At 35.4% G+C, this 14,808-nt stretch overlaps 1 protein-coding gene across 1 annotated transcript in view; it reads right to left on the bottom strand.

Annotated features, from left to right (window-relative positions):
- Nucleotides 1-14,808, bottom strand: part of LOC108756668 (protein CBFA2T2) — a 57,023-nt gene that overhangs the window by 8,418 nt on the left and 33,797 nt on the right. Inside the window, exons 3-4 of the mRNA XM_018500657.1 lie at nt 7,518-7,945; nt 5,761-5,907 (exon numbers count right to left, since the gene is read on the bottom strand). Coding sequence (XP_018356159.1) covers nt 5,761-5,907; nt 7,518-7,945 — 575 coding nt within the window. The remainder of the gene's footprint in view (nt 1-5,760; nt 5,908-7,517; nt 7,946-14,808) is intronic.

Here is a 14,808-nt window from a genome sequence, read left to right as displayed (position 1 = left end):
CAACTTCTAGTTCAAATTATGCGCTAATATTATCGGTCTTGAAACACAGTTGGAAACTAAACTGAAGTTGAAGTACGTAATATCACAAATTAAATTGACAAACAATTTAATAATACTGAACATCTTCAAAACACTGCAAAGAAAAAAAATCTCTCGTTGTGATCTTGAAAAGGTTTTCTAATTACTTCTAAAACAGCAACTTATTACTTTTCAAAAATATATACGAGACTATTGTAAAAATGCTAATCTACCAGATACAAGTTCTTAATCGACAACTTTTAAGAAACAAATCTTTTAAGAAGTTGCGACGATTTACATGTATATGATGCCGAGTTACGTCGAGACTTGGAGAAGATGTCGTGAAAGGAAAACCGGAAAACCAAGCCGTCGCGCTTGCGACTTTCGATCCTCACGTGCGCCTTCATCGCGCCGGCAGAAATGTAAATGCTCGCTATTAATTTGCAATTCGTTACCCCTCCGAAAGCGTCTGTCGCCCGACGTGGCGCGTCTCACTCTTTCCGTTTCGCTCGCCTTCGAGACGGGCAACAGCTGTGGACAGTAGCGTAAGCGAGAGAAGACTCCCATTAATCCTCCCAGACTCAAATTTCGCGGCGCCGCGTCGTGGAAATTGAAGGTACGATGTGTATCAATTGATCCAATGCAATCAGCTTCTTTACATTAAGGCTTTACGTTGCACCGCGAATACAAAATTACTCAATTCCAACGAATGTTCTGTACGAAACAATTGATTCGAGAAACTGTGCTTTCAAATTTGGCACCAAATGACTAACCTTCAAAAAAGACTATATGTTGAAAAGCAAAATTGATTTTTTTCCTCCAAAAAAATATGTTTTACTTGATTTATTAAACTTTTCGAGTTAAATATGCGAAGAAATGATTTCTATTTAATTATTGTCTCTCATACAATTTCACTATTCTAATATTTTAAAGCTGTTCATAATACTTATTTCCATAATCAGTAGATTGTTTTTTGGTATCTTAAAAAATATTTCAAATAAGAGAAAGAATCCTATTTCCAATCGAAGTAAATCTTAATAACAAAATTCACATGCAAATTTACAAATATATTTGTCAAATTTATAATCTGCGCTCCAATTTAATTTGAAACGCGTTAAAAAATATTCCGAGTTTCTCTTTCACATCTGTTCATGCGCGTGCTCGGCGCAAGAAACCGAATACTTTTTCGCAAATACTCTTAATTTTAATACGACACAGATTTGTACCCACGGAAACGCATATAAAAGCGTTAATGTATTTTCTCTAATGTTAATTCCCCGTAAATTTGCATAAACATTACCGCCCGATATGAAATACGGTAATAATAAAAGAGACTCTTCTCTTTTTTTTTTGCAGATAAATAATTGCAAGCACCGGATTCAAACTAACCGATGCGTACATGAATGGCCAAAGTATACCGGATTAAATCGTACATCCACGGATTCAGCGCGAGAAATTGTATGCAAGGGATAATTTTAAGGACGAGATTATATACATTACAGACGAACAGTTTCAAGCTCCCTTATAATTCTCTGAAATGCAGCGTTATTTAATCGATTCCTCCCCAAGCAATTCTTCCTATCTAAGCCTAAATTATTTCATATACAAAAAAAAAAGGTAGCTTCTACGAGGACTTATTATCGCATAATTTTTCAAATTTGTTAATTCGCTGCGCAGAAAAAGGCTTGATAAGACAGGAATCAACGAGGCTATCACGAAACACTCTTTTATCGCTTTATCCGCGCGAAATAATTGAATGTGATTCGTTGAAAGAGTACGTGCGTGATCGCGTGTCACGTATCACGCGTATTATCGCGTGACTATCAAGCTCCGCATTTCGCGTGTATATCCACAACGCGTTCGCGCTGCGAGAGATTCGGGTAGAAGGGTAAAAATCATGGCGTTTTTTTTTCCCGATCCGCACGTTTCCCTCCCTCCCGCTACATACCGAGTCGTTCATCCATCTTGGAACAGACTGGCATGCTCCCACCGACGATCGGAAAGTAGCTTGGGAAATTAAAACAACCTGCCAGCCGGTCAGCCTTGCCTCTGTGTTGATTTTACCGTATCCTCCCGCGCTTCCGCGTCGCGTTCGCTGTACGGAGTGTCCCGGACCTGACACTCACGCAATTTCTCACGCAGATTCCGGGGTGTATTTAAAATGAATTGTTCCCTCGTAGCGATCTGACGAGACGCTTGTAATTCTTGTATTATTCAACGTTGAACGTTCTGGCGATACAGCTTCAAATGAGAAGAAAATATCTCTGCTATTTCTAAGGTTTTAAATTTCATATTCATATATTATTTCGTATAATTTATGTACTTTTTCGTATATTAATATATTCGTCGTATATAGTTACTTCACAATCGTATTGGCTAAAAGTTGCAGCGCCACAAAGAAATAAAGCGGCGGATGTACCGCCGCAGTCGCTGGTTTGGAAAATGAATTTTATAATCTGGGAAACTGACATCTGACGTAGCAGCCGCTTAGAGCTCGGTTTAAAATTTAACTAATGAATAATTAATCATTACTTCATTGCGAGATATAAACGAAATCTAAATTCAACCGCTCGCTACGTAACATTTCAAAATTACGTTATTTTACGATAATTTTTAGCAAAAAAAAAAAATTAAAAATATATTTAACAGAAATAATCGTTAAAATTTTAATTAAACATCCAAATTTTTCTATCAAAATTAATTTTTCTTATTCTAAAAAAAAAAGAATACTATACAATTTACATTTAAACAATCGCTCGCCTTAATATTCGATAATTTATTTTGCAGATCTTGTAAAGAAAAGAAGGAAAGGAGAAAGAGATTTTTCTTCTCTTTCGAGAATTTAGAAGGGAAGGAAATAAACATACATCTCCCCTTGCGTGAATCCGCGGTGACTCGTCTATTATCTTGAACGGCATACTTTGTGGTTCCATACTGGCCACAATGTTGTGCGGCGGAGCAAAGGCGGAAAAGGATTCGGGGGCGCGCTTGTTCGAGCGCAGTAGTGCATACAAATTTATGGCCCGGCGCGCGATCTAAGCGAGAAAAAGAAAGAGGGAAAGAAAGAAGAAGGAGAGAGAGAGAGAGAGAGAGAGAGAGAGAGAGAGAGAGAGAGAGAAAGAGAGACATCAGGCACGTGCGACATCTTCGAGAGGGCATGGACCGGTTCCTGCATAACAAACGCTGCGGTGATCTTTCCTTCTCGAGAATCTCGAGATGCGGCCGCATGCTTGGAACGCGAGTCGACCACGTGCAACATCGATCCACCCATTTAGAACGGCGTAATGTCACGTTGAATCTGTCGGTCTCTCCCTATTTCGCCGCAGGATTTCCCATCAGGGATGAGATGATAAAAAAATCGCGTACGCCGCGAATTGTTAATGGAGCGCGCGATTTTACGAAGTACCGCGTACTTGCACGAGAGTAAGTAGCAAGTTATGCTCTTTTTCGATAAATGGAAATGATAACAAATAACATTTTTTTAGTAGAAAAAAATGTGCAAGATATCTTAAAAGAATTTAAAGAATAATTGATATCTTGAGATAAATACGAAGAATATCGTGTGTCTGTAATTATCTGAAAAGTTTAAACATATACAAATGTTAACTTCCCTTACAGAAATTTAATACTGACCGATTAATTATTATCGATTAACTTCAGATCTGTGTACGTCTAATTTATTAAATTTAAAGACATCAGTTGAAGTTCCAGTTATTTAATTCCTTCAACATTATTTAATTATTTGATGTACATAATAATTATAATAATGTGTATATTGAAAGAATAGTTTTGAAAAATTTAAAAATAATTAATCATTTAATATGAATTATTATTCATTAAAGTGCGTATTGAATTAAAAAAAAATTTTTTTAACATGATTCTAATAAAATCAGGTCTTAATATTGAAATACAGTAATTAATATAAGAATTATAAGTAGATATTAAATGCTACTAAATTATTATTTTTTAGTATTAAAAGTATTAAAAACATTATTGCTCAGAGTGCTTTTAGTACTTCAAATAAATAAGTAATTACTATCTTTTACAAATTAAATTGGCCAGTCCTAGATTTCTGTAAAAATTAAATTATTTAAAATTAGTAACGAATAAAAGAATTAGAATTGTATTTAATTCCGATCCGACATATATCCGATGCAAGTAACTTATTGTGACAGATCTCGGCCGCGAGGTAGCGATTTTTGCCAGCGCGGGGAATGCGCGTCTTCATGCATCGTTACGCGCCGCACCGCGTTGCGCCGCACACGAGTGCAGTGATTTATGACCACCGTGGTGGCTCCAATAAAGCATCGGACTGCTTGTGAATCAGCCGTCACCGTTATTCTCATTGCGGCCTTATGACACTTTACCGAATCCATGGAGAAACATCATATGGATATTTTTTTCTCTTACAACTTGTAAATTGTATTAGTCAAAAATGCAGACTCTTGAAAAGTAACCTCGAGATAAAAGTGCATTATAATACAGTATAGAGTAAAATAATAATAATAATAATTGTTACGTCTGAAAAAATGTTCCGTGATGCAAGTGCGATCCATCTCGTCAGTGAATTTTTACTTTTTATATGCGTGAAAATAAATTTTCGTTTCGCAACATGAAAAAAACTGTTTTGCTGGAGTATCTAAAAATTTAGCCACGTATAAAATCTGAAAATTTTGTTAAATTATCAAAATAACTCTCTCTCTAGGAGACGCTCAAGCTTGATGAGCAATATTGCAAAAAATTATGACATTCTAGCAAATTAAGTGTTTTACATACAATTTGAGTATCTCACATAAGTTGCTTTTCATTTACGATCGATTCTCAGATAATTCTCACTTGTAACGTCATAATTCAATTAAATCTGCGTTCCTTTTGCATTCTGACAAATGAAATTCAATTGAGTTTTTACCTATAGTATAATCTACACAAGATCGAGGTGGTGTGCTTTAGTGAGTCTCGTAAACTTATTTCAAAGTGAAGTTATAAACCAGTGCTGACATGTAGACTGTATTCTAAATTCATTGTCAATACTAAAAATGTATAGTATACGTAACGTAATCCTGGTGAAAATTTTTTTCATAATTTTTATGAATTTTTTACAAATTGGAACATTTTTCAGAAATACTCAGAAATATTCGGAAAGTTTACATCTCTCAGATTTGTTCATTCACAAGTGAATTCTGAAATATTCTGCAATTTCTCATCCCATAATTAAAAAAAAATTTTTTTTAATATTTTTTAGATTTTATAAGATTTGATCAGATATTATACTTACAAAAAATTAGAAATCTTACGATATTTCATAAAAATTCTGAGAAAAGATGTAGATTTTCTGAGAAATGTGTTCCAATTCGTGTAAAAAATGTGATGAAAAAATTACAAAATTTATACAGAAATTCTGAAAAATTATATGAAAAATTTTGAGAAAAATTTTCACCAGGGAAACTAGATTTTCAGCGCTGGCAGTAAATTTTGGAACACTGCTATGATAACTTTTTACCAAGGTAAGCAAGTAGTAACGTCATTAATCTGAGTATAAAATACTCAGCTCACTTCAGACTTAGTTACGCTTGTATGTAAATAGAAAGCAACTATAAACATAAAATTACTTTAATGGTCTGTCAAAATTATTTTCATATTTTATGTATCTATCTAAATTTTTAGATATTTCAACATTTCGAAACTGTTCTTTATTGCGAATGAATAAGTGATTGTAAAAAAATCATAGTAAAATTGTTTTACCTGATTATTCGCCCTGGCCGCGTTACTCAGGTCCCTCTGCAGGGAGGGCAGGGTGTGCTTGAGATACGGCAAGACGAAGCTTCTGAGTGGAAAGTTGGTCGCCTCCTGTAACGCCGAATGAAACTCCTCCGCGGTCATGCTGCCGCTCTGCAATTAACGACACGGCGAGCGCCGCGTGTAATTCAATCGTCGACAAAAAGATCGGATCCCGAAGCGAAACGCGTTTCCGGAACGAGTTGCGCGCGCGGCTTTGGTTGGATTTGGTTTTGCGTTTGTCACGTGCCGCGATCGTTTTACAGTTAAGCACGGTCACCAGATGTCACGTTTCCGGGACGTATGCACGCTCGGTACACACGACGACATTATGCATTATGTACGTACTTTGAATATTTACGAGCTGTTTAACGACACGGTACGGCCGGCATCGATTAACTATGCTTTTTTTCATCCCGTGCCGCATGCACGCATGCACATTGCAGAATCGTTTATCTGACGCTTGTTAGTTACAACTGGACCACGAATTTTCATGACGTTATCATTGCCAAAATGTAACCGATGAAATGTCGTTGAAAAGTATATTTTTTCACAACGAAATTATGAGCTTCAAGTTTTATGACTAATTTTTCATAAATTGTTAAGTAAATAATTGTCCCTCTTGTTAAATTGAAAGGAAATCATTAATCTATTTTAATAATGTAAAGTAATATCTGCTATTGAGAGAAATGTCTATATAATTTATTATACGGATGCACTTAACGATGATGCAATATCACGCATACACAGCAATCTCGTGATTTCAGCACGCAGCTGAAAACTTCGTCAGCTGGTACGCGTATATTACTTTATTGTTGATACTAAAAGAATTCGTAAATCCAGAAAGGTCTTATATGAAGATGATCTGCAAACTACGTGGTGCAATGCGAGATAAGCTACCAGAGATTTATTTGCTAATAAGCTAACGGTTCATATAATGTAAACGTGCCACGCTAAAGTTTATTAGAATATCAATAGAAAGTTAAATACAAAATTAACAATACTAATCCCGATTATATATACGTGTTACGCATTATTATTTTATTCGTGCGTGTGATTAAATATTTGTATATAAAAATATTAACGCGTTATCAAAGTATCTTAGAAAATTAATTTATCTAATTAAATTAAAATTTATTACACTCTACAACTTTTAGAGTGAATACCTAAAGAGAGAAATTCTCATTCTTAAAAAATGAAAACTGAATCTCTTTTTCAAGACTGGTGTCGAGAGACTGGCTCAATTTTCCCTCTTTAGAATGAGATTCCACTCTAAAGAATTTCAATTGCTATTTTTTTTTTAAGTACGAACTATTATAAAACTGCTACTCTCTAAAAGTGAATCAGTGTATTATTACTGATTTCAGTCTTCGGTGTTACATTTATAACTGATCACGAACGAATATTACTGTTTTTCAATAATAATACAATAATAATACTGATTTACTTTTAGAATTTATGATTTATGCAGATTGAAAGTGTATTCCGATATTCACTGCCAGTGTTGAAAATCTATAGTGCACATAATGTATACTATAGCTTTTCAATATTGGCAGTAAATCGGAACGCACAGCCTGAATCTACAGAAAATCATAACTTCTAAAAAGTGAGAGAGAATCAGTGTATTATTACTGAAAAACAGTAAATATTCGCTGATAATTACATTGAAGTCACTGATTCACTTTTAAAAAGTGCAAATATATAAAGATACATTGTTTACCTACCAGAAGCGCGAGTACCAGCGTGCGCACCGTATCACCCGTGTCTGCTGAGATATCGGTGGCAAATTGCACCAGAGTGCCCAGCAACCTCTTGAGCTTGCCATGTCCCGCGAAGATACCACTGACACATCGGGACACACCGGCAGTGCCGTTCACTAACACGGCGCCATCGCTCTGCTCGTCCGTCGTCCTGAGCCCAGCATTTGCAGTACCTGTAGCAGCCTCCTCAAGCTCAGGCTTGAGCGATTGCGAAGGCAAAGGGCTGTCGTTATCAGAAGACCTAGAGCAACCGGATGCGCCTTTGTATTCCGCTCGAGGGCCGTTTGTTTGCTTCTGCTGACCGATCCTTTGATGCTGCTGAGAGGAAGGCGAATGCGCCTCAGGCTGGACCGTTTCCTCGCGCGAAGACTTCTCCCGCGTTGCGGAGGATGCTGCAATAAGAATCAGTTCTGGCCTTCAAGTGTCTTGCGTTTAAACATATTCTTAATGACACTCGAAACTATAATTGTAATTAATCCGAAGATAACTATATTGTGGGCTCAAATCGATTTACAATGCCTAATTTTTAATATTTATTTATCTGTAAAGCCGCTTAATTTGCCATAAAATATGGTAAATATTATATCTTCATTAAACATATTGTTTTAATATTCTTTTAACTAATATTAAAATGCTTATTAGCACCAATGTTATTAAATTGCTTGTCAATTCAATAATGGACATTACTACTAATTTTATTCTAATTACGTTTCAAGACTGAAAAAGATTTCGATACGCGATTTGCAGAATTGATTATATATATATATAAATTCATACCAAAATATTTAAACACCGAGATCTGTTTGGACTGAATATAGCATTTCGTTTATTATTTAATTAGATCTATTCATTAACTTATTATAATTATAAATTTACTATGATATCCACAACAAATCGTATAAACTTCTAATAAACCAAGAAAATAATATTGTTCGAGTTTTTAATTGAAACTTTCTTGAAGTTTTCGGAGATGTCAATAGATAAAAAATTTCCAACGTCTCTCCGATAAAAAAAGAACTGTCATACAATTGCGATGCTTCGACCGATACCGAGGGCAAAGGCTATTTCGTTGCAAGTTGATCCACGCGACTCCAATGACGGGTCATCCGATAAAGCCGCGGATGGGCATTTCGGAACACAGACATTATTTACATTTGAAACAACGAAAGAGACCCGTTCGAGCTCGGAAAAGCACGGCGCGGCGCCACCACAAACGTCCTTTGTGTCGCCTATCCGTGGGACGTCAAGCACGAGGGCACGTGGAACGGGCAGCCGGATTCAGTAGCGCAAACACTCTTCTGTACAAACGTACACATACATATACTTGCGTGCATACTTGCACACGCGTCTCACCGTTGGGTGTATATGCACGTGCGCCCAGGCACGCGGACACGCCCGCGCGTGGATGCAACGGATAACATGCAATTACGGGCCGTGTCATCTACCTTGTCTTGTCCCCGTTCTGTGCGCGCGCGGCGTTATCTCTCGTGGAACGCCTGCGGCATGCGTGGCGAAAACGACGAGAGCATGCCGAGTATGCCGATAACGAAACGTTACAGCCGAGCTCGTGTGACACGGCTCGATCGACAGCGACGATCCTCTGCAAGGCTGACCCCTTCAGCGAATTCCTTCGCGTTGTGGTACTCGCTATTGATCGTTCGAGCCGGTTATCGGTGAAATCGTAGACAATTGTGAATACACAGCAGAATACAGGCTGTATGCAAATAATAATTACTTGTTTTAAATATTTCAAAAGTCCCCACATATCCGCAAATTTAATAAAAATTTATTCACAAGCAACAAATTCATTCTGAATCCTAGTAAGTTAGTACTTCAATTCTTAAATTAAAACACAAATTCGATTTCTTATTTATAAATTTGCTTTTTCGATCAATTTCATAATATACTCTTTAAAAAAATAAATTTTTGTTTGGAGTACGTAATAATGAGTTTTTTCCTAAAATTTGTAATGAGTATGTATTTTAAGATTGTTATCAAGAAATATTCTTTGTTAAAGATAAACGTTGTTTAAAAGAAAGAAAATATACTAAATAATTACTTTTCTTAGCAAATAATATTTTCCTGTGGGTAGATTAATTATCAGGTTTCGTGCTCGCGTGCGAAGGTAGAATTTTTATCTTAATTTAAAAGAGATTTTTAATTCATTGTGTCACTCTTTTATTTCAGAAGTGGTAGAGTTAAATTCAAAAAATTAGGGATGGCAATCACCTAAGAAAATTTAATATTTTTATCTTAGTTTTTTCTCATTGCAGAATCATGTAGTGTAGAATCATAGCTTTGAAAGAAAACCATTAAAACAATTATTAAATGTATCAAATGTTTATTTACCGATGTAAGAGAATAAAATAGTTTTGATCAGTGAGCTACCTGTGTCGAGTTACGGATGTTCTAGAAAAAAATTTTTTAAATAAATTATTTTAGATAAATTTTATATAAAACATTAAATAAAAATACATATTATTCTTCAAAATTCTTGTAATTAAGATGATGTCCAAACAAATATTTATTGATATTTAATTTTTTTAGTATAAAATTAGCGTGTACGAATAGTGCCTAATAAAAAAAAGCTTTTATTTCAATAATATAAAATTTTATAAAGATATTATAAAAATGAGATATTGGAAAAAGTTACAAAATTCAATTATTAATTAATAAAATATTACAAAAATTAAAAAATGTCAGGAACATCAGAAAATAGTACAGCAAAGCTATTTAAAGAAATGGAAAATTATTTGAAATATAATTTATAAGTTCTTCCACCCCGTTCAGGAATAATTATTACTCATATCTCTTAATTGTTTTCTGTCAATAATGCAGTGACATTATCGAAATGACAGTTATATCCTCGAAGTGTTATTACCATAACAAATTCGCGCTAAAAACCTTTTTACTGGTTGAAACATTTATTATATTATATATACGGGCGCATAATTAGCATATAATTAAAGATCCGCAAGTATCCCATAAAACGTACAATCTAAGGCTGTAAACCAACATGACAACACATGTTTACAAGCCGAGTATAATAATTAATCTAACACGAACTATCGGATTTATAGATTATAAATGGCTTTTTGCGATTAATTATCGACTTACTGAAAACTCAGGCCTTTCATAACCATCGGAAAATTAACCAGATTTTAAGCATATCGGATAAAGCGTCAAATAATTAATGCGAAACCCGAACTTTGCGCATATGAAGGTTGTCAGATAAGACGGTCGATCTATCGACAGGAGAGACGGTCTCATTAAGCTAATGGAACTGTTCGTCATGAGGTATTTTTGCGTGAGTACGTGCGAATGGACGAAGTATCGAAAGAGAGAGAGAGAGAGAGAGAGAGAGAGAAGGAGGGAGAGAGAAAGAGGGGAGAGAGGAAAGAGAAGATGGTACGCGCAAGTAAGAAGAGAAGGAGGTAAACGAGGAGGAGGTCGACGCTACCGTGTCACTACCACCTGACGCCGGTAGCCAGTAGGTAATTACCTGTACCTGAACTCTCGACAAACTAAACTACCTCACGGCTTATGCGATATGACGGGGAGCCTGAGTACACACAAGCACCTTCCACCGCTTGCATAAAGGCAAGGTGGTTACACGGGGCGTCGTCGTGATATCCCACGGAAAAATCCCCTCGATAGTCTCGGTAACTGCCGCGAAGATGCCGGCAGGAAGATCACGAGTGGCGATTGCGAAAATAATGTTTGCCTCACCTCGATAACTGGAATCGATTAAGTAAAAAAAAAAAAAAAATAAGAATATATATATATAAACAAAACTTTGAGAATAAATCAATATCATTAAAGAAGGAGCATGGAAATCTATGCAGATTCTTATAATAAAAACAATTTTGAATACCATCAATATGCCATCACTTCATTTAATGACAAAAGAATAAATTCGATCTTATCATTAGGTCATCCTCTGTATGTATATTAATAATTCAATGTAAATAACGAATAATAAAATATGTACAAAGATACACCGTTTGCTTGTCGCTCGCATGTCATTTCGACTATATGAAAATTTTACGCAATAAAAAGCAAGGAAATCGCGAGGAGATTAATTTGACACCGTTATTCAGATTGAGTTGTTTGTGAATTTTAAATTGCAAACAATACTGAGAATGACCTGAATGGCTTTTATTCTTTTATTGTTAAATGAATTGATGGTATAAAGAATTGTTTTCGCTATTAAAACCTGCGTGGGCTTTCCTTCCTTAAAATTAAATAATAGAAAAATTTCCACGCAAAGTATAGCTGTTATTTTGATATGAATCGTAATTACGTGACAATCAGTGACCTTTCGGCTACAAGTTTCTTTCGCGCGACGTTCCTCGGTACGTAAAACGTACGATAAATCGTTACTTTCTAGTCGGTTTGTTAACAATTTGTCACACGCCTCTTTCTGTTATCTGTCGGCGAATTAATTTGCCGGTTGACGGGCGAACGGGTAGGACAGAATGTTTAATTGCGATCTGTAAATTCAGACGTAACATTTGTAACAATATTATTCGATTGTAATGCGCCATAAATATATGATAAACGTTGCAGGCTCTCTCCGCTAATGTTTATTCGCATACGATTTATTAACGTTGATGTCATTTTATGGGTGATAGCCGAACAAGTCAAAGTAAAACGCCAGACGTGGATTTAATTAATTACGTTGCTGCAAGCGTTTTCTTTACACACGCCTGTAACAAGTTCCCACCGAATTTATCGAATCGGAACAATTTTCTGTTCGTTTCTATTCCGAAGCCGATTAAATACAGACGAGTAAGCCGACAATGAATGGGACTCTCTAATGACGATGACTTTACGATACGAAATCATGGCGATGCATACATCTCTGTGATGCAACGATTGACATCTATGCGGGTGCAAGCATCCAGAATCCATCCATTTTCGAATCATGTCTCAATGCTCCGACGATTAAGTGGGCAACGCGATAAAACAAAGATTGATTATACTCAGGACGAAATTCGAACATGTACGGTGCTAAACGAAAGCGTTGACATAATGCGGTTGCTACTGTGAAATGATCTATTTCTCTAAAGAAAGTGGCAGAAAAATAATAATTTTGATAAAACACTTAATTTTTTATTTTCACATATAATTAAAAATTATAGAAATCAACATAATGAAATAAATACAATTACAAGAAAAAGTCAAGAACATCTTCCAAAAATATTTTCTTGGACAAAATTATTAGCACAACTGACAATTAATGTGTATTTATATAACACACCTTAACTGTCAGTTGTGCTAAGTTTGCACAATTTAGTATTTTCCATTAAGCAAGACGTCTGTTTTTTTTATTCCTGCACTAGACTGCACTAGAACTCTCTTTCTCGCTTTCGCTAAATATTAAACAATATATACCTGTTTTACTTGAAGTCCCAAAAGTGTACACTAGTTCAGTCACAGAAAACAGACCTAAGGAGAAACGTAAAGAAGTCCCGACATTTGTTCTTTGTATCGTTTAGTTTAGTTTTTAACTGAATTACAAGAAATAGTGGATTATTTTTCTGAAATAATAATGGCTGCGAACCGAGCCGGATGTTTATTGCAAAAATTTGTATAATGATTGTAATAAACGACGAAACAGACATTTAAATCTCTATATTACGCTTTTTCAATTTATTAACAGAAACAAATCATTTTGCACATCATATAAATAATATGAATATTGAACAGTTATACAGTTTGAAATATAAAAATTATGTCATTGATAAATCATAAATCTTACTTGAGGCGTTATCAAAACTTGGACACAAACCGGATTACTTTTTCTTCTGTGATTACATTAGTTTATGTCAATTTACATCATTGTAATATAAATATAAAGAGAGTATAAAAAGAAGTAAAATTTTTGTAGAAATAAACAGTTTGCTGCTATTTTTTTAAATACTGACTTTATTCTGTAATAACAATCTGCTGCACTAATGCTTTCGTTTAACACTGTATATAATTCTCGTGCTCTCTTCTTCCAGTCCAAAAAATTTCAGACCAGACTCGCGAACTCGCCACGCAATTGCGTATTCCTAAATAAAATTATAATTATAATTATGCACCCGATATAATAACGCAAATAATGAACGATATAATTATGTAAATAGATTGTAATGAAGTAATTAACAAATATGATTATTGCATCGAATAATGTGTTGCGGTATAATTATTCCGTTACTGCGGCAGGTAAATAATTGTAATATCAGTTGTCACACATATCTGATGTATGTATTATCATTTAATCTTGTCATAACAGTTAGCGTAATTTCGTCGTTAAAAATGTTTGAGAAAAAGAAAAAAAAATAGGAAGAAGATTAGATATGAGGGTAGTTCGAAAAGTTCTCGGCTTGACACAGAAATAACGCCACAAATATCAAATATACTCGTATATGCTATAATTTTAGATAAGTTTGATCCCGCCCAGAACTACTATTAAAATTTCAGATGCATTCATTAATTTCTTTGTTTCGCTCATGTAAAGCAACCAACGTTTGGTTCTATCATGGCAATGCACCCGCTCATACTTCTTCAATTGCAGTTACGATATTGTACGAGTATAAATTGCTCTTTGAATTGTTTCCATGCGCACCATATTTACTAGATTTAGTCCCCAGTAGCTTTTTCCTACTTCTAAACATGAAGCAAGGAAAAGATCCGTCTCAAATTAATCGATGAAACTAACTTTAGATTTCTGAAGATTTAAGAAATCATATACAGACGGTACAAAAAAAAGTAAGAATATCGTTAGAATAAGTATATTTAACTAAAAAGGGTTTATGTTATGAAAAATAAAAAAAGAAATATGTGTTCAATCATATAAGAATAGAATTTTTCGAACATACCCTCGTACATCGAACGTATGTTCGGAGAAAGACAGTAAGTCTTATTGGATCTCATTGCCCGCGAGTCCACATTTGTCAAAGTTCTCTGTGCATGTAGCCAAGGTTAAAGACCGTCGGCGTGCAAGAGCATGTGCACGACACGCGAATGTTTAATCAGCGTCGCGTTGTGATTGCACGCGACTGTCACTCAGCTGAACTTGTGACGAGTGCAATCTTGCCGGTTGCGCCGATGCAGCCGCGCGTCTTTCGTTCATATTGTCGCACGTGTGTGTGCGTGTGTGTGTGTGTGTGTCTATGTGCCCGTATGTACAAGAAACCTGGAGAGAAGGTATCTAGCTGGGCGATGGTACAGCCGCGCTGCTACCACTGTACCACCACCGCCACCA

Source organism: Trachymyrmex septentrionalis, unplaced genomic scaffold (assembly GCF_001594115.1).
Source record: "Trachymyrmex septentrionalis isolate Tsep2-gDNA-1 unplaced genomic scaffold, Tsep1.0 scaffold13, whole genome shotgun sequence".
NCBI classification, from domain to species: Eukaryota; Metazoa; Arthropoda; class Insecta; order Hymenoptera; family Formicidae; genus Trachymyrmex; species Trachymyrmex septentrionalis.
This window is presented reverse-complemented; position numbering and strand designations above follow the sequence as displayed.